Source organism: Candoia aspera, chromosome 5 (assembly GCF_035149785.1).
Source record: "Candoia aspera isolate rCanAsp1 chromosome 5, rCanAsp1.hap2, whole genome shotgun sequence".
In the NCBI taxonomy this organism is placed as follows: domain Eukaryota; kingdom Metazoa; phylum Chordata; class Lepidosauria; order Squamata; family Boidae; genus Candoia; species Candoia aspera.
The window spans coordinates 48,796,591-48,823,784 of NC_086157.1; the positions used below are offsets into that span (position 1 = coordinate 48,796,591).

Sequence of the window (27,194 nt, forward strand, 5' to 3'; positions counted from 1 at the left end):
CATCATCATCACCACCATCATCATTATCATCTAATTTGTATTATATAATGCTAGATAAACCTACAAAGGTTTATCATTGGTGCTACTTACTGTGCTTGAAAAAGATGATGGTATAAAATTTTCATATTTCACAAATGATTTGTTTGTATTAATAGAAGCTTATTTCTTTGTAATACCTTAGAACTAGGCTTGGTGCTTTAATTCAGGATGAACTTTTCAAATATTTTCAGGCTAAGGAACCTGCTAAAAAGTAATCCTGGGAAGCCCTGATCCAGAGGCAAAGCTCAAGTTAGAAAATTGGCTGCATTTGAATGAACTTCTTTTCCCTCATGGAACAGTCTCTCATGGAACCCTGTCAAGTTCTTGTGAAAGCCTAGGTTCCATGGGACACACTTTGAGAAATCCTGCTCCAATTTTGAAGAAGTTATTTTTATACTTTATTGAAAAGAAACAGATCCATGCAATTTGCCATTACTGTGAATAATTTCATTATTGTAATAGATTGTCAAAAACATTTTTTCTCCTCTTCAACTACGAAGAAGTATGCTCCAATGACACATCTAGAGATGCATCTGTAGAATTGCAGCATCAGTCCTATTGAATTCACCATACTCTTGAGTAGACTTGTATCAAATTATACTTTAAGGGCATTATGTGATTCTTACACATGCGTATTTCAATTAAAAACAGAAATAGGCATAAAAATACTCTTGACATCAATTTATGAAAGCAGATTCTTTTTACAAAAGAAGAGCATGAATACTGAAATGAATGCAGTATTATATTTAATATTTTCTTATGATTTTTTTGGTATTTTTTCTGTGTAGTGCATTCAAGGCCTGCCATCCTAAAATCAAAAGCTTTTACTTTGCTGCTGAACATCAAGATGATTTGAACAGGTAATTCATTTTCAAAGAATTGTAGGATTTGTTCTTTGATATCATGACACACATTTCATCCCTTGTTACACTGGCCACCAACAACCCCCTGCCCCCCCGCCGGAGACACCTAAGGAAAGTTCCTGTGTTCATGAATTTGTTGTTTGTTGTCTTTCCACTTGAGGAAAGATAATGTTTTGACAGTTTCTACTTATTTCGAAGAGAGAATAATCTGTTGTACAAAACAAACACTATTTTCAATAAAAATTCACAAATGAAAATAGCATACCAAAAACTGTGAATTAGTGGAATAATTTGGTATTACTGTGCCAAAATAATTATGATCACTGTACTATGGTTTTCCAGCTGGAGGAAATCTAAAAGGGCTGAGATTTTATAGATCGATTTCTAATGTTTTGTAGTTAACATAACCTTAGTTTTAAAAAAGGACCTTTAAATCAGTGCTAATTATTACCCATACTTCATCTTTCAGTATGCTTACAATTTTCATTATTTATGCATATTTTCCAAATATTTGACCACATAAATGCTGAAATATATTCAATACTCATAATGTGATGTAATTTTGTTAATTCTGGTAATAGAGCTCATATAGGATTGTTTGCAGGGAACCATTCTTGATTATTTCAAAGAAAGTCCAATAACACAGACCAGCATGATTGGCACATACATTCTAGTTCTGAAACTTGATTGAACACCCCGTACAGTCACTACCCTGTTTTCTTCCGTACTGATAATGTTGCATAGCAGGTAGCATACTTCCTGATATTAAACAAGAACAATATGTGCATATCCAAATTTTACTATGTACTGCTGAAATGAGTAGGGTAGTACAGTATATTCCGATGTAGTCAGAGCATTCTGCTCTTCCAACAGGTATATTTTCCCTGTCTAAGCCAGATTAAGTCTTTCAAAAGGAAGATATTTGTGAAATGAAATTAGGTTTTATGATGAAATGTATATATTTTTTAAACTCAGTATAGTTAAAAATATAATGACAAATTACTATTACTAGATAATATTGTCCTCAGTGGTTCTCTGTACTACTACTTTTTATGAAACAGTAATAAAAATAATTATTGAAACAGTAATAAAAAATAATGTATATCACATTATGCTAGAAATCTCACATTGGGTTATGGAAAAGAAGTTACACTGGCTTTGCAAGTTTAGTTTATATACCTGTTCTACTCATTTTGGAATGTAACCACTGGCAAAACTCCTAGCAAGGTTGGTTTTTTAAAAATAATTGCATACAGTGTAAGCTTTAGTAAGGATATGAAGCCCACCAGATTTAAAGAAATAGGTGCGTAAGGCTGAGATCTAAAATTCAGATTTTGCCTTTTGTTTGTTTTGCTTTGTTCCATTTTGTTTTGCCTATGAATAGACCAACTATATTAGCATGACAGCTCTTCAAGGTGGATTAAGTCAGGAAACAAACTCCACAAGTTTCACTGGAATTATATTCTACTGCTATCAGTTACAGTAACAGAATCTTGAAAGCCTGATTGCTTTCAGAAAGACATGTCACTTTATATTTAAACTTCTTGTTGGTATGATGAACAATAGTATAAATAGTTTGGCATCTGTGAGAAAAAAAATTTCTGGGAGCTTTCAATATCTCAAAACATTACATTTTTACAGTTTACATACTGAAGACCTAATGATAAAACTAGCAAGGAGCTTTGCTGCCTTGATCTTATCCAAAAGTTTTATAATTTTAATAAATGACCTATAATGTATCAGTCATGTCAGTAATTCATTGAAAATGTTATTTCAGGTGGTTGAACAGAATTAATATGCTTGCTGCTGGGTATGCAGAAAGGGAAAGGATCAAACAAGAACAAGGTAAAAAGTTAATTACTTTTGCTACTTCAGTTTACCTCCTAGTGAAAGTAAATTGTTGCTTTTTTCTGTGCATTCCAGAAAAATGAACTATTCTTTGTGTAAGAATTTTCCTTCAGATGCAGAAACTGTTAGCATTATGCAGTAATTTATTAGAAATCAAATACATTTTCAGTGCATGCTTGGTTTATGCTGATGAATCAAACATTCTGAAGCAAATTGATTTTATTTATTTATTTATTTATTTATTTAATTAATTTAACTTTTGCGACTAATTAAAGACTTTATGCATTTTATACCTTTCCACTAGTATTATGGCACTACTTATGAAATAATTTTCCACTTATTATCTTGTATATTCCCAACTCTGGAGGTTGGATGATTCTCCATGACAGCCCAAGAATAAATACATGAGCTATGAGAGGAACAGAAGCTCCCTTTGTGCAAGCAGAAGTTTAATTCACAAATGGGATTTAGCCTTTGATTCTTCTATCAAGAAAAAGTACATAGAGCAATAGAGTTTTGCTTAGAATATTGAACTATGCAAGATTGCTGGTTTTTTTAATCAGTTCAATATGTGACTTTTTAATGGTTAAATTAGAAAGTCCTGTAGTGGGTTTAATAAAAGCTATATTAAATGATCAGTGTTGAAAATTTTTCTGTCTTGCCAGGTAGTAAAGAACTTTAAAATATATAGCTACCATTTTAATAACCTTTTATTACAGAGTAATACACCTGCAGAATACATGCTATGATTATAAATGTCTATAAGAATGTATTATGTCTGTTTATGTGTCTATATTATAGGTAGATATACAGTTATATTGAAATGCACTCACACAAACATCTACAGGGGATCTTCATTTAGCACTTCTTTCTAAACTTATTTATTTATTTATTTATTTACTTGTTTATTTATATTATTTATATAGCTACCATCTCATATAAATGACCTGGGTGGCTTACAAAAATTAAAACCAGAAAATCCGCCACACATAACTGTCTGGCATCCAAGGTTGAACAATATCCCACTCACAAAACAAAAACAAAAACACCTGACATCAATAATACCCACCTAATCCAAATGTCTGGGGAAACAGCTCTTCAGTGCCTTGCGAAAAGCTAACAGGACCATTCAGATCTACTGAGGGATGATGTTCCATAGGGCAGGTGCTGCCATTGAGAAGGGGTAACAATAGAAGTATCTTCTACTGTTTGATAGAAAGGACCCAGAGTAAGCCCTGACTACTAGATCTGGTGGGGCAAGCAGAAAGAAGGTGGTCTTGCAAGTTGCCTGGCACAGTGCCAAAGAGGGCTTCATAGGTGATGACCAGCACTTTGAATTGTACCCAGAAGCCTACTGGGAGTCTTTGTAACTCATGGAATAGCTGTGTTACATGGGTGTAATGAGGAATGCCAAAAACTGCTGGTGCTGCTGCATTTTATTGATACATTCAACTTGTATGACCGTCCATTTCAGCAAGTGATCCTGGGTGGTGAACAAAATTTTAAAAATAAAAACAATTGAAATACAAAAAGTAAAATACACAGCACCTGAAAATAAATCACCCACCATAATGACTAAATATATTTGGACCAGCTGCAGCTTCCAAGTGCTCTTCAGGGGCAACCCTGTTTCAGTAATTCAGATGGGAGATCACTAAGGCATAAATCACCATGAGCAAGGCCTCCTAGTCCAGGAATGGGCTCAATTGGTGTCTAAGAAAAACAGCAACCCCCCACCCCAGGCCATGGCTGCCATCTACTCTTTGAGCAGCTGACCATCCTCATGAAGTTTCCCCCCATCACTGTTAAATATCACTTCTGACTTTCTAGCAGATTTTTCTCCTTTACATGACTGTCTAATAATGGATTGGACCATTGACACTACTGCAGAGATCAATCCTGTGGTCTTTTGCCTGTAGCTTCCAGTTACAATGAATAAAAAATCTAGTTTTCTATAATTTTGCCTTAAATGCCTCTCTTCCTGCTTTGGCCTTAAATACCTCTCTTCCTGCCTGAGCACATTTGCAAATTCTATCTCAGAGGAGAAGAAGGAAGAATTTCAGGTGGAAGTATTTTGGACTTTTGGTGCAGGAGGGGCAGCCTGTTACGTTTGTTTCATTGGAAAGTCACTGACTTATCATACACACACGTTCTGACATTTCCACAAGCCCAATGCACCTGCCTGGCCACACAAAAGAGCTACATCATATGCCAGCCATTTGAACACTGCATGGAAAGATGACTTGTTTATGGAGGAGATATTTGTACGACCAACAAGGGAGACAGAGATTGTTCCCACCCACCTCCAAATGACAGAGTTTTAGAATGGGAGAGTTCCAAATTAAGAGGAGATAGATAGATAGACAAACAGACAGACAGACTCACTCTCACTCACTCTTCCTGTTCTTGATGTCAGGAGGAGGGAGGAATGAGAAGCTTGAAAGGGAGAAGATCTCACTCATTCCCTCTGAAGAAGAAAAGGAAGGAAGAATGCATTGCCCTCCAGCCACCCATGACTAGAAATAGTCAGAGGAGAAGTGCTTGACACCTCCAGTCCTGGAAGGGACAGAGAAAATATGGAAGGCAGTAGTATAGGAAATGAGCCTGGCAAGGCAGAAACAACTAGTTATCATGCTAGAAAAAACCATTAGGGCCAGATGCCTTCCAAGGCTATTAGAAGAATGGCCCAGTAGCTGTTGACCTGGAAAGGCAGGAGAAAAGAAGGCTGGAATTGAAATCCTGGGGCACAGACAAATGATAAAGACTTCAATGTCTGTGTCCTGAAGTGGACAAATCTCTTTATATGGCTTCATTCTTGTCTTTAATAAAGACATGAAACAATTCAAATAGTGTCCAAAACCATTCTGGGTAGTAAGCCAATTTCTGGATTAAGTGTCTGGAAAGATTTGCGACCATCCCTTCGCCTAATGTGAAGCCTGATATTAATTTTGGTATTTGGTATTTATTGTGAACCTCTCTAGATAACAAGTTACTTTTTATTTATTTCTCTTTGTATTTTAAAAATCTGGTGAAATTTTGGAAACACATCACTTGTTAGGTCTGATATATTCCTACCTATTTTAAGCAGGAACTGGTAATACCTAAGGATCTAACATAGAGACATATCTGCAATGTTAAGTTTCAGTAGAATCACTGAAATAGTTTGTCTAGATGATTTCTTAAGTGGATCCCATTAGGCTTTCTAATGGGAAAGTCATGCTAGATTTATATTACAAATCTGTATCCGTTATTAATTACTCTCTTTAGGCTATTTTTATAGGTTGATGCTACTTAAACACTTGTCAACATTTGTTCCACGGTAAATCAAGTTTCTGGCTTTCTAATTTGTTTAGATTATTGGAGTGAAAGTGATAAAGAAGAAGTAGACACACCTTCAACACCTAAACAAGACAGTCCACCTCCACCATATGACACATACCCACGACCTCCTTCAGTAAGTGATTAAGTGTAATAATTAGTTATCATTGCTCATAGCTGTCTGCATAAATCTTGTTTACAAATGTTTTAAAATGGAAGCACATATATTTTACAGACTTTGCATTGGAGCATTGATGGTGGATGATATCCAAAGTACTACTTTTGTAGACGCTTGATACTAGGAAATCCTGTTTTACATTTTTACCATAAAAATATAGGTAAGCAGCCTAAATCAGTGCATAAACAAGAAGAGATGTAAACTGTCAGCTAAAGCTGCTATAGCTTCCAGTTCCCATTTAAATAGTAGAGCAGCACTTGTTAAAGTCTTAGCATATCCAAAAAAGAACTAGTTTTAATTGCATATTGCCAAACTTAACTAAAATACAAACAAGATTTCTTTGTTAGCCAGTATATAGTATTTTCCAGGAAAGTGTGTAATCCTTCAGATGAAAATACATTTATTCTTTATTTATTCTTTAAATTTATATCACCGCCCATCTCCCCCCAACGGGGGACTCCACGTGGTTTACAATAAAAGTAATAATAAAAACATATAAACCTAAATTACAATCTAAAAATATAAATAAGATAATAAATGTAAAATCCAAGAGGAGATGGAATCACAAACAATAGGGGTGCTATGGCGCCAACCATCCTCAGGTGGAGCTGTTACCCTCGCCATCCGAAGCACGGCAGCAGAACCAGGTCTTCAAATTCTTCCAGAAGCGAGGAAACCCATCTCAACTCTGGGAGCAGGATATTCCAAAGGGCGGGCGCCCCTGCTGAGAAACCTGCCTCCTGGACCCCGCTAGATGAAAATCCTTCGCTGATGGGGTCCATAGCATGCCCTCTCTGCCTGACCAGGTGGGGCTGGTCGATGTTATGGGGATGAGACGGTCCCTCAGGTCTCTTTATCCTTTTACTTGAAAAACAATTAACTTGGAAGATGGATATTCTCAAATTTACAAGGTAGCCAAATGTTATATTCTATATTTTAAACAACAACAACTTTAAAAGCCTGTCACTTACAGTAGCACACAAGTCTTTGAAGATATGAGATTCTTACACATACTTCCTGGAGCCATTATATAGTATGTGATCACATTCTAGGAAGTGCTGTTAAAGAACCCTTTACCCTATGAAAACCCTGGCACTACAATAAATACACAATATGTTAAATACACAAAAAGTTGTTATTTTAAAAAAGTTAAAGGAGGTTAATAAATTTAGAAGTTACTATTAACTTAGTGGTTCTAAAGAAGTGGTGACTCTTTAGAAGTAATTACTATTAATATTTACAGAAATGTTGATCTGGCCCTGATTTAAAAGTGGTATATAATTTGTTGGATAATTAAGCAAGGTAATTAAACAGAGATGTCCCACATCTGCTCCATTCTTGCCTTCAGTGTTTCAATGTTTGCTGTTGGGTTTCTTTTTTTAATTTCATTCATGCCACTGCCATAGGAGCAACAGAGATTTTTAGTGATGTTGTTCTGAGTAGCCAAATGGAAGTAGTCTTCAATAATCCCCACATAAATAAAAGAGATTAAAAGGTAAAACTAAAGGTCTTAGAAAATGTGAAGAAATCAGATGAAAATGGCTTTTCAACTACTGCAAATGTGGGCTTATGCAAGAGAATTCCAAAGGTACTGATGAATACTGTAAGTCATTTTCCAGGGATCTGCCTGTTGACCTGTAGCAACTAAGGACCTAATGGCCTCTGATGGGGATTTCAAATCTCCTGTCATGTATGCTTATAGGCTATCCTTACTGTATATATTACTGTTTGTCATTAACATGTCATCTATATTAACATGTAAGTTGGAGCAAAAGCTAACTTGTTTTTTTTTTACAAAAAATAACTCCTTTTAATCAAGAAGTTGGATTACATGCAATTAAGGCATTATCTTGTTCTTTAAAATTTGAAGAGTATTATTTGGAAGATAGAATCAAATAGAAATATACAAAACAAGGAATAATAGAGATGCAGATACATAGAGGTCGAAAAGCAATTTAAAATACTTAATACCTGACTTCTAGTCCTTCCCAATGTGTATTTTATATACTGTATGTGACAAAATATCTTCTCAAGAAATAGCCATAATGTTTTTGCTTTAAATTCTCCTGCTGTCTACAAATAACAGATTAGTCTGAAGCACTTTTTCTGAATCTTTTTGAAAGCAGTTATTTTTTGAACACACTGCCCTAATGTGCATGCTTTTTTTAAAAAAAAATGAATATGTAACTAAGAGAGCTATAGTATATAATCAGTTACCTAATTGTATACCGTATGCTTATTTTATCATTGTCTTCAAGCCAGAATGTGTATTCCTGTTGCAGATGAGTTGTGCAAGTCCTTTTGTGGAACCAAAGCATAGTCGACTGTCATCTACTGAAACTTCTCAGTCCCAGTCTTCACATGAAGAGTTCCGTCAGGAGCCAGTAGGGAGTACTACTGAATCTCCCGTCCGCAAAACAGCAAGCCAGCGACGGTCTTGGCAGGATTTAATAGAAACACCACTGACAAGCTCAGGGCTACACTACCTTCAGACTCTACCACTTGAGGATTCAGTGTTTTCTGACTCTGCTGTTATCTCTCCAGAACACAGGCGGCAATCAACTCTTCCTACTCAGAAATGCCATCTGCAGGATCACTACGGCCCTTTTCCTTTAGAGGGTGAACGAATGCAGGTTGTAAACGGGAATGGGGAAAAGCCCCGCAGTTACACTCTGCCACGAGACGGCGGGTTCAATCACTGCTGCCATATGCTTTCTGTCAGTGCTTCAAGCCATCACGAAGAAGTGCCACAAAGAGAGCAAGAAGAAGAGGAACAAGGAGGAAAAATTGCACAAGAAAATCAATCAAATGAAAGTAAGCACAGATCATGTCGTCATCATTAAAACAATTTTCATAGAAATAATTGCATATTGAAAAAAGAAATGTATGGGATTAAATAGATGGTTTTGAATTAACTTGTTCTGCACATGGTGGAAATAGTTTTTTTAGCATTTAGATATTGTTGAATACAATATCTCAACAGAGTGTATTTGAAAACTTTATTTACAGTGCAGTAATTATGGAGGTATTATCATACATTATGTGGGACTTTTAAACACCCCTCTTGCTGATGTATGTATGATTTGGGTATGGTAGTTTCTTTTTTTATGAGTGTGAACTTTGGAAAGCAGATGTTTCATGAAATAGGAGTCTCTTCCATTGTGTAAGGCTTCATTTCATAAATCAGTGAAGAGATGCTTAGAGTGGTCTGAGCTGTCGCCTTTCTGAAAAGTATGCCCATAGACTACTACAGCATGGTAGTTAACAAGCAGCTCTGAGTTTGCGTGTTGTTTTCTTGGAATCCTTTATAAGTATGGTCGCATCTGTAGAAGCTATTTGTGCAGTCAGACTAAGGAGTTAGTTCTAATTGGATGTTAATTTAAAAAGTAAATGTCCAGCAAAATACTTTTTCACCAACATTGCAATATTTCATGTTCTATGTGCTGTGTCCAGTAAAAGAAACATATACCAAGTATAAACATATTAAATGCTGAGTATAGAAGCTGAATCCTCAAGTCATTGTTACTATGGTTACGAACATTATATTTACTTTACTGACTCTTACTTTCTTTGTATCTGTATGTGTATACACAGAATATACACATATGCATACATGTACATCAGTTGGGCTGCTACATTTTTATTGCTTGGCTTGAGTGTCCTTAATAGTAACCTTACATTCAAAAACAAATGGAAATTTTAGAGAAGCACAATTAGTTATAATTTCCTAGCTTATGACTATTGCATTTTCACCAATACATATGGAAGGATTTGAAATCTTTTCAACTTCATACATTTTCTGTGGGTAACAGCACTATACCCTCTATACATCAAAAGTAGGAAAAGGCTGTTATAAAATGACTTATAAAAATTACTAAGAAAAACAACATACTTGCTGTGATTGAGGATACTAACATGTTACCTTAAAAGACATTTTTACTGGAAGAAAGATGAACAAGTCTTGCTATAGCCCTAAAAGTAGAAAAAATACTTTTTTAAAGATTTCACACCATATAGAAAGGGAGGTACAAAATAATAGCATCTCCCTACTTTATGTATACTTAGAACAGTAATACTTTTTTCCAGCTCCCTTATTATTTTAGAAGTATATCTGAATATTGTGCATCGTTGGCTAACACATAGATATGTAAATCTACCCCATTGATTTGTTCTCAAGAGATTTTGGCTAGAATAGACTTGGATGGTAATAAATCACTTTAATATAATAAACGTGCATATATGACACAACATTTTGGATGTCCCAAGCTATAAAATCATATCAAGTAATATGTATTGTTATAGAAATGTGCCTGATTAGTTGAGAATGTTTGGGTGATGAATGAATATCAACTGAATATAATATGACCAATATGAAATCAATATGTTGAGATACTTTGGTTGTATGGAGAAAATGAATGAGATACAAAACAAATTACATAACAAATAAATGTAGGAAAAGTGAATGGATTGAGAGGAAAGGGAAAGATATGGATGAGTGGAGTTGATCATATCCTTACAGAAGAGAAATGACAAATGTTAAGGAACAAAAGGCAATGTATAAAGAAGTATATGGACATGATAGAAATAAGAATGTTTGCATAATTAAATAGATATGGAGGTATATAGTGAAAGGTGTTGGTGTAAGCTAGATTGTGTTAGATTTTATTTTCTCTTATGTCTTTAATTTCTTTGACTTACTCCTTATTTTCTGTGCTTTGCATCTTGTTGCTTACCGTGAATGGAGCAGGGTGATGGATATATACATAAACACAAATATATCCAATAAGTTATGATGAATGGTTAAAAGTACACAACATATGGTACCAAAATCACTGAACCACAGTAGTATGATTTAGAATTAATTTATACATGTAAGAACTGAAAAGCACATTTTCTTTGTACGTATTTTTAGTAGTGTCTGTATATAACAGTATGAAATGAGTTAGAATTGTGGGTATTTTACACTTGATTACTATAAGTTTAAAGCCTTCTGTAGAAGTTGTCTTAAACATCATAGGCTTTGCCACCTATCTCAGTGGAAGTGTCTTCTGGGCATACATGCATATGCTTAGAAGACACTGGGAGTCCTATGAAACAGCCTTACAGGATCTTGATTTGCTCTGGTTGCTTCTCAGCTTCAGAAAGTTCCAGGAACTGTTACACTCAAGAGAGAAACATATCATTGAACAATATGCACCCACTTGGTACGAAGTACCAAAATACAGACCTCCATTTCATTTTTTTTTAATCTTCTTGAATATACTGTAGCATGTTTCTGGATTTACTGTAATTTACCTAAGTAGCTTGGGCTTTAATTTTATAGTATGTCTATATTGCATTTTACCAAAACAAAACAAACAAAACAAAAAGTCTCTTGGAGCAGCATGTAAATATGAACCTCTGTCTTCAGGCTTATGGATACAGAAAAGTTACACATACAGGAAAGATTTGGCAGGGGGGGCATGAAGAAGCAGCACACTGAGGCACTAATTCTTAAAGTTACAATTCATATTATATGATTTCATAGCATGGCTATCAACTATGTTACAGCTGGAAAAACCAAAAGCAGTTGGTCCTGCAGCAGATGTGATGGAATAACCACACTTTTCTTCCTGAGCTGTACAACTGGAAAATCCATTGCAAATTTTGATATCCATTTGTAAATAATACAATTTGTTTTGGAATTAGTTTATAAATAAAAACTTTCAGTATCCTTAATATTGGCCTGTCTTTATAATTATGTAACAATTTTTTAATATAAAAAGAGCCATTTTTAGTCTCAGCATGTTCATAATTAAACAACTTGATTATGCTTTTTTATTTTGTTAGACTTTGTCCCCTCACTTTCCCACAGGTGTGACTTAGTCCCTTTCACTATCACCTGCTGATAGTGAGAGAGAAGATCACCCAAGTACTGGGCTTGCTCAGTTTGATCGAAATACATTTTCCTATAAGATGCTAAATTTGCTGATTATGCAGTTTATCAGGACAGACTTAGAATACAGGCACACACTGTGAAATGTTTCAGTTCACTTTAGGCTTTTATGTGACAGACCAGTTTTGTCTAGTCTCAGTAAATATGAAAGCAATATAGAGCAAAGTGTAATTAAAAAATACTGCCTGAGGCCTTGTGAATAGTAAGATACTATGCCACTGTCAGTCCTTTTGAAAAGATTCAGACTTCTGTTCAAGACAAAAGACATACTTTACATATTTATATGAAATATGTTGGCTATTACAGGCAGGATTATCCCAATCAGGTATATCCTGGTGAGGATAGAATCATTTTTGCCAAACGTATAGTACAAGGGCAGATTGTCCATAATAAAGGTGTAGCTGCCTCTGCCAACTAGTTTGAACAAGGATTCCATCATTCCTTAACCATGAGACCATTCTGAAGCCTAATGAAGATATAAAGGGTGCACGGTAACCTGTATTCAATGAGACTTCCACTGACACCAATGGAAACTCCTCCTAGGAGGGAAAAAAGTAAAGCAGTTTTCACCAAGACAAGTGTGAAGGAAAGTGTTAAACTAATCTCCTATATCCCACAGTCTGTTCATGATTGGGGTTCCTATGGTTGCTATTTAAATATTAAAACAATGGAGTCATGTATTAACATATGTAGTTGACACTATAATTCAAAGGCCATTCAAAAAGCCATTAATCTGCCTTTCACATTCTCACACACACCAATTATCATTTCTAATAGGTACTTCTCCTGGACTTAGGAACTCTGGGCCAGTCTAGGTATTCATACACAGACTTTCAGTTTTAATTTCTAAATTACTCCCCAAACTGTAATATGTGGTTCACAAAAATATAGAATATATAACTTCTCAAGTAGCAGTGGGCATGGTGTTTTTTATTAAATATACCTGAAGTAGTGTTTGGAGCTTTTCTAGGCTGAAATATGCTTTGTAGCTGTTCTCTGTACCCTTATAATTTCACGGATAAGCTATTACATTATCTTGGTACAACAAGAATATGGTGTGAGAAGTTCTCACACAGTCATGAAAAATAATGTAATAGTAACTTGGACAGTTACAAAAACAGAGGGCAGAGAGTCAAGCCAGCTGCCCCAAAAGAGTGGGGGCAAATAATTCCTTAGAACAGGAGTGAAGGATTGAACATTGTTTCTATATACCGGGGGTCATTCTCGATGTACTGGAGTTGTTCATATTCTTGCATTATGGTTTCTTACTTTCTTCAGTAAATCTCATCTGTTCTTGGATTTATGAGAAGTGTCCTAAGTGGTTCATTCCTGCTCTGTGTGATTAAGCCTGACAGTCAATTTCAGCAACCTTATTCTAGCTATAATGGAGGAAACCTTGCTTTGAGTTTCTAGATCCACATGATAGCAGCTGACCCTCTTGCTGCACTGTTCATTGCTGAACAAGTGGCAGTATGGCTTATATGCTAAGCTTGAGAAATGTGCTTGTAATTTGCCTGTTTTGGATTACTTGGGATATTTAGGAATTTTTTTGAAGACTTCCAAATGGATTATGTTAAAGTGGTTTATATCTTGTCCTGCCCTATTCGTTGCCACTTCATACATTATTTTGTAGCTTGTGGAAGAATTACAATCAGTTGACTAAAAAAGTGTCCCATTTAAGTGGAATTCTGATCTGTGACAGGCCTTTTCATCACTAAAATAGTTTTGTTTTGTTTTTTTGCCTCCCAGCTCTTCTGCATTCTGATTTTGCTTTGGTAACAATGAAACCCAGTTTTCCACCATTCCTTGTAGTCCTCCTTGGACACCGTCTGTGTTCCTTATATTCCTCTGTTCCATGTCTCAGTTGGAAAGAATAAGGAATTTGAAGTAGAATATACCTTGGATTCCCAATGTAGAAAAGCCAGATTGGATTATCTGATTCATTGGAAGGGATATTTGGAGACACATCCTGCAATGCAGCAGAATGCCTTCTTCACTAATTCAGTTTGCCATTCCACACAAGTGGAAATGTTAGGATGGCTGCCTACATGGATCCTGACTCATCCCAGTCTGTGTGCATTGGATAAGCTCTTGGGCAACGGGAGGAAGTGAAGTACTGAATCTGTAACTGAATTTTACATTTCTTCTCTGCCTGCCTCTGATTCTCAGCTTCATTTCTACTAGACCTTGGGGTGGATTAATTCAGATCTGGAGAACTTGTGTGATCAGGAAGTCTGCATGTTTAAAAACCTTATGCCTCATTTTGCTCTCTGGAGGAGATACAAATCTGGCCTGCACCGCCCCTCCCCCCCAACTCTTTGGGAAGTGAAGATGGAGTAGACATTCCAGTTCCCTTGGAAGAGGTGAGGGAAAGGAGAATTTTGCAACCTCTACAGATATACAGAGAACAGCTACTGGAGTATCACAGTTCTTTCCTGAGCCAGGGGAAGGAGGAAAGTTTCAAGGTCCTCTAGGCACGAGGAAGAGGAGTAGTATGAGAGTTAGTTCTTATGCAATTAGGGAAAAAAGCATGATTAGTAAATCAGAATCAGTTACAAAAGTAAAGGGCAAAAGAAAACTAGCCAGCTTGTCCCAAAGAGTGGGACAAGAACTCCATTACATAGGCAGGACAGAAATCAAAATGTTTGATGCTTGCTTCTATAAATAGGGCTTATTTCTGAATTATTGGAGTTGCTGATTTACTTCGGTTATGGTTTCCAACCTTATTCAATAAATATTACTTATCTGCAGCTCTTTGATTTCTTCTAAGGTGGCCTAAATAGTTCATTCTTGCCTGTGGGGTAAAGCCTAATGATAGGATCATAACTGAGTATATGACCTTAAAGAAATGACCCCCATCTGAAGATTTTAACTGTCAAAATCATAGCTTAATTTTAGGTAAGCCTTCCTTTGAATTTTTTTTTCAGAAACTGTTGCTAGAACAGAATTCATAGATTTGACTGTTAATGAGAAGGAACTAATCTTTTAGGATACTGTAGTTACAGTATAAAAGTGGCTATCATATGCCAATTGCACTGCACTGTATAGGGGACAGAGTAGATGTCTTGCTTTGAATCAATTTGATTTTTTTAAAAATTCTAAACAATGTCCCCCATACTCTTGGTTTGACAGGTACTGTATGTGCGTTGTGAAACAGGCATGATTTTTTATTTTGAAGTTTTGGATAGTGCTGTATCATTCCCTGATAATAGTTTATTTTTTAATTAATGACTTTTTTCAGCCAGTTTATTCTTTGAGCTTTTCTCTTCATATTTTGTTAATATAGAAGATTCCTTGCATATACAACTCTCCATGAGAGATAACTAAAACAACTTCCTAAACTGGAACAAATTAATCCTTGTTCAGATAGACATTAAGGATCAGTGGAGCATGTTCTTTTTTTTTTACTTTTGGTATACAGTTCTCAGAAAACACTTTATTGCTTGTTTAAAGTTCTTCCAAGTAGACTTTATATTTACTTACTTACTTATTTATTTTAGTTTGAGAAGCTGATTATTTTTAATTCATCTAATTATAACACAGAATTGTTATATATGTATTCACCTCATCCTAGAGGTTATATAGCTTATATTTAATGTTTATAGTTGCTCACTCTGAGTCATTGTTCTAGGTGTAGATGTGCTTTGATTGTATTTTTATTCTATTAGGATTGAAATCTATGGTTTCATTTTTTAGATTTGATCATATTTCCCTCTCATATATACACATACTGTATACAATAACATACTTCGTGAACCACCCAGAGTCTCTGGGATTCAGGTAGTGTACAAATTTAATAAATAATAATAATAGTAAAAACATTACAGGACTGCCAAGTATAATATATGTGTAACTCTTTCCCAGATTTCTAGTATCTGTATCAAGCAGCTTCACAAGGATAATTAAAAAGCACTGGGAACAAGGTAGAAATCCATACTAGATTGCTATATTCTTTCAGTGCTGGATAGTGTTTTTGTGAACATTGCTAAAATATGGTGGAGTTAAAATATGGTAGAGTTAAAATATGAAGTGTTGCATGCAGACTTCTTCCAGATTAAATCTCCAACATTTCCAAGTAGTGGTAGAAGAATTCAAGACTAACTGTGGGAAGCCATTGCCAGTAAGTGGTGTTGATATAGAGCTAACTGTACCAATGGTGTGACTAAGTTCCTTTGCTCTTAGGTTGTGCTCCAAAATTTGCCATGTAGTAATTTAAGCAGTTATTTTTTCACACTTGTCCTCTGGGGCAAAATATTTTTTTAACTGATTAAGATATATGGAAGCAAATCAGAAAAGGTGGGCATTTTGTTGCCAATACTTAAGCTTGGGTATATTCTCACCTAATTTATTGTAAAAAGTATGCTGTATTACCTATCTCTGTTGCTATGACAACATTTATTAGATAACAGCAGCTGATGACACTTAGGCTTTATCATTTGCTTAGTTACAGGAAAGTCGGAAACTGTTTGCCCTGCCAGTTTTTGCAGTGAACTATGAAACCTTCTTCTTTCTGTCCTTCCCACTCACTTTCTCATCTCCAAGGCAACAAATGTCTGCCCCCATAATTGAGATCTGAGAACAACTGCTTCAGGTGGATTGTTCAGACACTAACCAATGTGTTCTAACTTCTAAGATATTTGCCATGGCAGCATTGCATAGCTAAAAAGGTTTTATTTTTCAGAAACAGAGCTTGATTTCTTTGTGGGCTTATTGATCAGGGCTATGGAAAGATACTGATATGAAGAGCAGAATGTGATTGAAATGTGCATGAGCACACATAGCACTTGATGGAACACCTTAAAGCAGATGTGGTTTTTGCTGGGTTTATGCAGCTGCCCTTTGTAGCTGACATGCAGTGCCAGGGGGGAAAATGTTTGGGTTATGATATTCTCAGGCACAAGCTATGAATTACATTTCTAATTGGATCTGTGCAGAACCCTAATTCTTACTTTTCTCTGTATTCCTAGGCATAAACAAAAACCTAGAAATGGGAGGAATAATTAGGAAAGCTGAATACCAGTATAATAGATATTTTTATGAAGCACTATAAATGTTATACTAGTTTATTCGTTTTTGTTTAGTCATGTATTTACATAGCTCCCATTTTAGGAGGCAGGATAGTAGATGCCATATAAAAGGCAACCATGTTTAAACAAGAGTGATTTGGCATTGTAATCCAACTGGTGATAATTTGGAATTTGTGAGACCTAGGTTTAGGTTTAGGTTCATTCCCCAGCCTTGGATATAATAAGCCATTTCAGGCATGTCTCAGCTGCTGTTTGTTTAATACAAGAAATCTATGACCTTCCCAAGAGTGGTGTACTACAGCTTGCAGTAACCCAGTTAACATGACTAAATGTGCATGGAGAATTAGAGACAGGATTGCAACTGGGGGGGTGGCAAGAGGGGCATGTGCCCCGGGTGCCGCGCTGGGGGGTGCCAAAATGAACGCTGAGGGGTGACAAAATGGGCGCGGAACCAATGTTTGCCCCGGGTGACACAGACCCTAGTTGTGGCCCTGATTAGATATTAGTAGTAACTTGAAGGTCAAGGGTTTCCCATCCTGGGTTTAATGAGAATTTAAAGATGTTATTTTGCAATCTATTGTGAGAAGCAAAAAATTACATAAACTTTTGGATGTGACACACAATATAAACTATACAGTGTTTTGGGTGATGATGATGATGGTATCACACCTTTTTTTTAGGAGCTCAAGGAAGCTCATGCTAGGGCTCATACTTGATTTTAACTCCATAACAGCCACCCCATGTGGGTTTAGCTAAGAGAGAATGACTCTCTAAAAGTCATTGAGAGAATTTCCATGCCTGAGAATAGTTTAGAACTTGGACCTTCTCAATCCTAGTCCAACACTTTAACCACCATACCCTGTTGGCATACTTTACAAATATTGATTTATTTTTTTAAAAATCGTAATATTTGAGGCCTGATAACATATGGTAACAAGATATTGGTTAATTAATAAAAAATATTGAGCAGTCAAGTTAGAGAAGCTTTAAATGTCCTTTAAGCAGGAGCAGGACCATGATATCAGAATATTTATGTATGATGAGCAATGACCTTTGTACCTTTTGAAAAAAGTGATCACCATTCAAAATAAAATGGCTAATATCAAGCTTTTTTAACAATAATGAAATGTTACCAACTCAATATTTCACATTAGTTGTATTTTCACCAATACACACATACCAGCCCATTCAGTAAAAAAGGTTGAAACGAATGATAATGTATAATACGGAAAGAAATATTATAAAATTATAAGTTACATTGCAACATGATACAGCAATTAGTGATGTATTGATACTGAATATTATACTCCCTTTTGTATTTATACAATTTCTAGAATACCATATCTAAAAAAAAAGCAAATACTTTTCTATATATAGCTCATTATATATTTTATTCTTTAATATGAATACCAAAATAGTGCAAGTGTTCCATCTGAAAAAAATGCTTAGGGTATATCAGGTGCTATGAATTCTGAAGTGCAAGCCATTATTTAAGCCCAGCTGTACTTAGCCATTAAAACAAACTTTTAAACATCCATTCACCATCAATATTTCATCTTTGCTATAAAGTTCTTTATTCCTAGAACTGAATGTGCTGTTCTTTAGCAGAATAGGTGCTCAGTTGCTGAGAGGAAAGGAACCAAGGGAGAAAAAAAAATATAGGAGTGCTTGGATGGAATAGGAAAAGTGGAGACAAAGGGAAGGAAGAAGAGAAGGCAGTAATGGACTGCAGATGGTGCAACAGCACTGTTGTTATTGAGTGCCTACAAAACCAGATAAACAGTATGCACGCATACCCCCGCACACAGACATACAGACACATGAACCCTAACCCCTCCCCAAAGCTTTGTGAGATTTGGCAGGAAAAGGATGGAATCAGGCAGAAAAATGGGGTGGGGGGGAATGCTTTTTTTAAGCTGAAGAGTGATACTACTTTAGTCCTGAGTAGAATTATATGCAATGAAATAGAATGTCCAAAAATGTCCCTGATTTCAGAATTAGAATAGTATACTGCCTAACTTGCTTCTTCTGTTTTTCCTTAATGTTTCTTTGTTTATATATTGGGTTGATTATATAACAAGAATGGTTTTGTAAACAGAAAGAAACAAAGCTGCAAAGGCAGAAACAAATCTCAACACTGTTGGTTGTTTCTATCTTTAAATAAGGCTGTAATACACTGGGGATCTCGTGGCATTTTCATCACCCTAGTTCTGATTTTCTCTAATTACAGTGGTAAGTGTAGCATATTATATGTTTAGTATCCAGATGCTTTCTTAATAACTTGAATTAGAGGCTTTCTAGTTTACACAGTAATAAAGGTCTAAAATAAGGCTCTTGAAGAATGTTTGATACGAATTTTTATATAAGTGCCTAAATGTAATTCACATAAAAGTCTGAAAGCAGCTGTCACCTAATAATTCTTTACCAACTTTTTATTTCAGTTGGTATAAGTACTTTTAGTTTCAGATTTATTGTCAGAATGAACAAATACTAACTAAATTTTATGTGGCATGTGCTGCTTTCTGTCCCTACTAGGATAAATGGAATTGTCGAACCAGAAAAACAGATAATTGAAAACAGCTTTCCAAATATAAATTTCAAAAGCACAGCCAGTCTGTAGTGATACAAACAAACTCATTTGCAGTCCAAGTTTTTGTGAATCAGAACTCACATGACCAGGCATTTGCTGGTCTTTGAGCATTACAACGTACATGATTATAATACCTCTAGTTTGAGCAAAGGACTCTTCAGGGCCAGGCACAATGTTCTTCCATCCACACGATTATTTGGCAGGTGCCAAATTCATGCCAATATTCCCCTGTCTCAGCTGATTGCCCATGTGACCCCAGGGAGGTCAAGACAATTCAACATTTCCTTTTTTATTGTAATGTTTAGAAGGATCATTGAAAGGACATCATAACCCTCTTTTATTATGTGCACCTGGGAGAATGGACGATTTCCTCTCCCACTTCTTTCAGACTCAAACCACAAAACCACCTACACAGTAGCTAAATTTATTGTTGCAGCAATAAAGATGAGGCAACAATTAACATCAAACATAACTAGAGAATCTTTCCTCTTTCTTTTTCTTGTAATTTTATTTGGTCATTTCTTTTGCTTATCTCTGATTGTAACTAAAGAATTTGAATATAATGTAAGAGGTAAGAGTAGGTGGCGAGGCCTGGCAGGAGTATGTCACTACAAGAAGAATGACAAAGAAAGCTGTTGCAGAGGCCAAAGCCAATCACTTCTGGGACTTAGATGAACTGGACACAAAGGAAGGGAAGAAAAACATCTATTGAAAATGCACATCAAGGCAGCAAAAGACATTGAACACTACATATGTGTTAAGGACAAAAATGGATGGCAACTGCAGGATAAGCTCAAAATCCTGAAATGCTGGCAGCAGCACTTTGACAAAATCTCTACTGTCAAATTTCCACACCCACCAATTCCTGATGGCTCAGCTAACACTGGCCCAGTCCTGCACATTACACCTGAAGAGGTTATCAAAGCTATCAGCAGCTTGAAGAATTCAAAAGTACCTGGTCCGGACAATCTACCAGCAGACATCTGGAAGTTGAAAGAACTTTGTGGCACAGCAGCTGACTGGCTGACAGACTTCTTCAGTGTCACTGTGGACTCTGGCCATGTGCCTGTTGACTGGGTCACAAGTATCTCAGTTCCCCTCTTCAAGAATAAAGGTGACTGGTTGCAGTGCAGTCAGTAGTGGCAGACTGCTGCAACTACTGACCAATCCACCTCCTGTCACACACAATGAAAATTTTAGAGCGGATCCTCAACCAGCATCTCTGTGACATTATTGAAATCAGTATCAACCAGTGTGGTTTTGTCTAAGGCTTTGAGTACCACCACCACCATTTTGCAGCTCACATGCTCATGGAGAAGCAAAGCGTCATGAGTACTGATGGGGGCCTCTATCCAGGGTGGAAAACGCATGTGTAGTACTGAGGAATTAAACAGCCATTCAAAGAGACACAGATCAGACCCGCCTTAACTTTTGGGGTTTATCTGTCTGGGTTTTTCCCACGCTTCTTCAGTTTGTTAGGATCCTGTTTTATGTAGCAGTAATAAACACTGGAGACCTACTCCTCGTCTCAGCGTGATTTCTGACTGTTAGGACACAAAGAAGTCATTACAGCTGTCTTTCCTCAACCTAGAAAAAAGCTTTTGACCGTGTTCCACACCAGCTGATATGGTACATGCTATGTAACTATCGTGTGCTCAAGCTACTCATAAAATGAGTCCAGATGCTTTATGTTAATAGCAGCAGCTGAGTATTATGTGCTGCTGGCCTTTCCGACAGCTTTCCTGTGAAAGTTGGTGTGCACCAAGGCTCAGCATTATTGCCATTGCTGTTTATTCTTGCCATGGACACTATCATGCAAGACCTGCATCACAGTGCCCCCTGGGCCTTGCTCTATGCCATTGATGTCCTGCTTACAGCTACCACCAGGAAAGAACTATAGTGCTGTGTCCAGACATGGAATAACTGTATTAGCCGATTTGGTTTGTGCCTCAATATCAAGAAGACTGAGTATCTAGAGACTACCCCAAGCACCTCTACCATCCAGGTCAGTGGTGAAGATCTAGTGAAGATAAACTCCTTCCATTACTTAGGATCCTATATGCAAAATGATGACAGCATTAATGAGGTAGTGCACGTGAAGGTGAATGCAATATTGCTGTGGTGGAAGGAGATCACTGGAGTGCTCTGCGATAGGCGTATTCCAATTCACCTAAAATTGAAGTGTATAAAATGATGGTCTGCCCAGTAGCACTGTACGGCACAGAGTGCTGGCCACCACCAAAAGTGCTGAGTGCCCTTTACATGCCATGGAGATGCACATGCACCATTGGTCATTAGGCGTTTCCCTTCGTGACCACATCAGCAATGATGCAGTCCAGCAGCAGATGGGCATTGCACCAATAACAGAGAAAACACTGCCTACAGTGTTATGGCCACATTCTACAAGCAGCACCCCACGCTGTCACCTGCGCCACCTTCCACTTTAACACTGATGGAAATGCCTGCATGGAAGACGAAAGCAAACGTGACAGGACACAGTTAACATGGACATGAAAATCATCCAGTTGGACCCAGTTGCTGCAGTTGATTGTGTGAAATAGCATTTGTTGATCCAAAATGCGGACCCTGCACCTGTGGGAAAATGGGGGGAAGGGAGAGGAGGAAAGATAAGGGTATATATGTTTCTTACAGAATGAGGAGAACACATAAAACAATCTAAGAACGATAGCAGGAGGTACGCCACTGCATCTTGGGACAATCACTTTCTTTAGTAAACTGGGACTTTTTGTGATCTGTTAAGTCCAAATTTGAAATATTAAATTTTAATTTCAGCAGCTTATGTTTCTTTTTAAGGTTTTTCTACTGAATTTTTCTGATAAAATGTCCCAGAAAATGAAAATGTCTCCACTGATTTGGTAGGCACATTGGTTTCCTTACATAACAGATGCACTTAATATTCCTATTCCTGTAAAGATGGGGATAGCATTGTACTTTATTACAGGAGTTAGTTTCTGATTTTTATTTTTTTGTCAGGTGCTCCTTATTTCAGATTGGTGGAATTGTTTGTTCATTCAAACCATATGAGGGAATCATCTTTCAGGATGGACTGTAGACGTGCTTTTAGCTAAGTGGTGTAGGTGACAATAATTTGTTGTAGCAACTTACTTCAATTTCTTGTTCACTCTTTTAGGTAGAAAAGGAAAAAAAAGGTTTATCTATGGGATAGCTTTCAACGTAACTCCCCTTCCTTTATTTTTCTCCCTCATCATAGATGTGTTATGGTCTTTTTTTTTTTCCTTCATAAATGACTAGAACTCTGAGGTTTCTGCTTCCATAATGTTTACTTTGCTATTTTCCATTTTGAGCTACATGTAATCCTATTCTTGAAAAATATACATCTGGTTTTATATACAGTAACTGCATATTTGTTACATAATTACAGTCACTCTAAGTGGCTCCACCTTTTGCAAAGTCATAGTAGTATTGCAGTTATATGTAATACTGATGAAACTTAAGATTTCATTTGTGACTAAAATTGCCAGGACTTAATACAAAAATCGCTACATATAAAATAGCTCTTTAAAATCACATTTTATTCTTCAGATTCTCTTATTTTTTATCTTTATTGTATTTTTATCTGTAACTGTATTCTGTTTTTATTCTGTATTTAGTTGCTTACTATTAAGGAGTAGGCTGTGCTAAGTCCAACTGTTGATTGGAAGCATAACGTGTAGCAGCATGGGAATTACCTTTATATTTATATTATTTATATTTAAAGGCTTAGATCCAGCATTTTCTCCTGCCAATAAGAATATTTTCTTCATGGAATTCTTGGATTTGTCCAGCCATTGGACAGTAGGAAGTAGGCTTTATCTGTTTCTGCTCTGCAGTTGCCTTTCTAAGGCTGTGTTAAATTCAGGCAAATTTCAAGGCAAATAATTGAAAGGTAAAGTAGCTGTGTATAAACAAGCTTCATTCAGGATCTGGTTCTAAACAGAACTGCTTTCCCAGTCTCTTATCCTATTTTCTGAGCTGATTTAGTTAGCTGACCTGCCCTAATAGCAACTAATATGTTCTATGGAACAAAGCAGTGAGTCTGTCCCTTAGGTTCTATGACAGCTCGTGATCAATCACCTGCATCGTATTCAGGAAGAGGCATTATTTCTTAAAACCTTTTGCATATACACATCCCTTCAGTGTATCTGAATTTATTTATTTATTTATTTAAATTGAGAAAAAATACAAAATGTGGACAAAACACCAAATTCAATAGAAAAGCACAAGTAAATGAAACCATCCTTAAACTTAAAAAAAAAAAAGATAGAAACCAGAAAAAAATTATGAAAAGAAAAAAATCAACATTATATATTAAACTTATCAGTAGTCATTGATTTATTAATAAATAACACATATAATTATATTGATTATAGTATAATCACATAAAAATATATTTTTTTAATTTCTTAAAATCTCTGCCAAAGTAGTACATATTACTTCATCCTTTGATGTAAAGAAGATTGCTTTTTTCAGATAAATTACACATTTCCAAAAGCCATTCCTTAACATCTGGAATATGTTCTATGCTGATAATATTTTGGCAATTTTGGATCAGTACTTGACCTCCCTGTCTAATTTTATAAATGTAGTACAGGATTATAACCAGCATTTCTGGTTATAAGATTAATTGGGATAATTTTTTCTTACTTCCTTTGGGTACTAATATATTGACACAGTTATGTAAAGAGTTGGGTTTTGTGATCCCCACTGATTGTATTAAATATTTGGGACTTTACATACCCAAAATATTTCCCCAAAATATTTTGGGCATATGGAAATATGCTGAAACTTTTATAAAGGATTTAATTGAATGTAAACAGATGGGTTAGAATTCCCTTAAGCATGTGGGCTAAAATTAATATTACTAAAATGGATATTGTTCCTCGCTTAACTCATGAGGTATCCCTATGTTAAGTTGAGGGAGGTGGTTTTAATTTATCTGATTTTCCTTTCTTTTATAGATTGTTTTTGTTTCAAGATTATCAAAAACCAAGTGTTTCAATGTTTTTTCAGGCCATTGCAAAAACTCTTACTGTATGAAACTGCTTTTGTATGGAGTCTGAGTGTGGTGTAGAAGTGGATATGGTTCCCAAGTGAGTTAAAAGAAATTCTTACGCTATGCTCAGAGCATACTTCACAAAGTTAGAGGTTCCTAGATTCTTGCCTGAATTCATTAAGTTCCTGGTCAATTTAAAGATGAAAGAGTGAAAGAAACTGACAATTTATCTTCAAAATGCTGCAGACACTGCAATATCAAGGTAGCTTGGAAAACTTAAAATTTTATTTTTAAAAACTTTATTGTTCAGAGTTTGTGATTGTCAGTCAGTAGTGAATGGCTCAATTGCACTTTTGCTCTGCTTTGCAAAGATTCCTTTGTAGTTTTTATATCAAGGAAAGAAATCTCCCGGTTTTATAATTTGTAATTCCATGATGGCTACCTGACAAATTGAACCTTTTTCCTGTTTACTATTATGCTAACATGTTTACAACTGGCAGTGAGTTGTGGTACCTGTGCTGAATTGATATAATCTTAATATACGATAATAATTATACTTGCTATACAACTATAGAATTACATTGCAACTAGAAAGGATGATTAGATATACATTGTTTTCTCTACTTCTTTCTCATAATTTTGATGTTCAGCGCAGAAATTACAGTAAAAATGCACATAAGTATTAGGTTCTTCTCTGCTACTTGGCAGGATTCTGGTGTTTTTTTTACAGCTACATAGTTTTTTCTATCCCATCCTCATGATACAACTATTGATCATTTATTTTTAAAGCAACTCACTTTTTAAACTATTTTTACATGGAAATCAAACCCTTTGTTCTGACTTTGCAGTCACTCAAAATGAAGACTGTTTTTAATGCCCATTTACCAAGTGTGTTTTAGTTATAGTGGTCATACATTGAGTTTGTGTTAGATCCCTTGCTGAGATATGAATTAGGCTTCCTTTTCCATGTTCCCAGTTAGGTGGTCTTGAAAGTATAACCAAGGTCAGACCTGATTAGAACATGGATGGAAGACCAGCAGGAAATACCAGAAACATAGGCTAGATTAGGAAGTTGGAGAAATATCCTAGAAGAAGCAATAGCAAACCATTTCCATATTTCTGCTAAAAAATAATATGGATATGTCATGAGGTCATCAGAAATCATGACTGACTCAAAGAAAGCTTTATCCTTAACCTTTTTTAATGTTAATTTTTATTATGTTGATCAGGAGATAAGGTATAATGTGTTGACTATTGTGGACAAATTCGGGTGATTTAGTCCAGCCCAGTTTCTCCCATATTGTCATAAACATTTTGTAATGCATATGAAATAGAAAACTCCTAATCATTAGTTGAATTAAAACTAAATATATAAATATATTTATGTATAAATATAAATAAATATATTTGTCACTTAATTTACTTTGGTGTTATAATTGTTGCTTATACAGTAAATTGAAAATATACAGTAGATCTGCATCCAGCTAATCTTTTTTCCAGAATCTTCTAACATCTGTTAAAAAAATGTGCCATGTATTTATTACTTAAGGATGTTTGCATGCAAATAAAAAAGAACTCTGTGGAGCTAAAGCCATGTGGAGCAGTCTTATCATATATCCTTTCTCTTTTTTTATCAGGATTGCATGATTATAATGCAGTACTAATATAAGAATGGGCCATCACAGTTCTTTCACCATATTGTATCACTGCTTTATTGTATTAGGCTAAAGCACTGCGAGAGTTGATAGAACCTCTCCATTCCAACTTGGATCCACTTCTCTTGGCACTGAATCGATTGGACACAGAGATTGATAAAGTATGGTTAGAGAATTGGCACGACGGAGACTCATCTTCAGCCTCTTGCAAGCAACCTCTAATGTCCTGCATTCAAAAAGCCAATCAATTCTTCTTGAATAACTTTGATGTTTATACGCAAGAACTGACTTTAAAATATAGACAACCAAATGCCTGGGTAAGGGGCCTCCAGGAAAGGGCCAAACCTGTTAACAGTTCTATTGATTTTATTTTGAACAATAAACATCCTTTCTACAGAGGAACTAGGCACAATATCAGATCAAGCTACATGGAATAGTTGCACAAAATTCAGTCATCAGTGTGGGGAAAATAGAGGAAAGAGGGTCATAAGAGGAAAAGGGCTCTGGTGTTACTCAGGTGTGTTCTGCATTCTTCAAGTAAAGGGAGGAGGGATCAAATGTTATTTTAAGCTCCTCTTTTGAAAATGGACTTCCATCTAAAGTGGAAAATATTAATATTCTTTTCCACATTAGTGAAGGAAAATAATTGCTGTATGATAACAAATTAAATGCATCCTGTCAAAATCAGCTGTAAGTGGACCGTGTTTCTACTGTATTTACTTGGAAT

At 35.8% G+C, this 27,194-nt stretch overlaps 1 protein-coding gene across 4 annotated transcripts in view; it reads left to right on the forward strand.

The window, feature by feature from the left end:
- The window catches only part of CNKSR2 (connector enhancer of kinase suppressor of Ras 2), a 162,936-nt gene that overhangs the window by 125,592 nt on the left and 10,150 nt on the right, over positions 1-27,194 (forward strand). For all 4 annotated transcript variants that reach the window (XM_063305167.1, XM_063305168.1, XM_063305169.1 and 1 more), the window contains 4 exons: positions 828-899; positions 2,680-2,747; positions 6,104-6,204; positions 8,529-9,060. In XM_063305167.1, the coding sequence (XP_063161237.1) occupies positions 828-899; positions 2,680-2,747; positions 6,104-6,204; positions 8,529-9,060 (773 nt within the window). The remainder of the gene's footprint in view (positions 1-827; positions 900-2,679; positions 2,748-6,103; positions 6,205-8,528; positions 9,061-27,194) is intronic.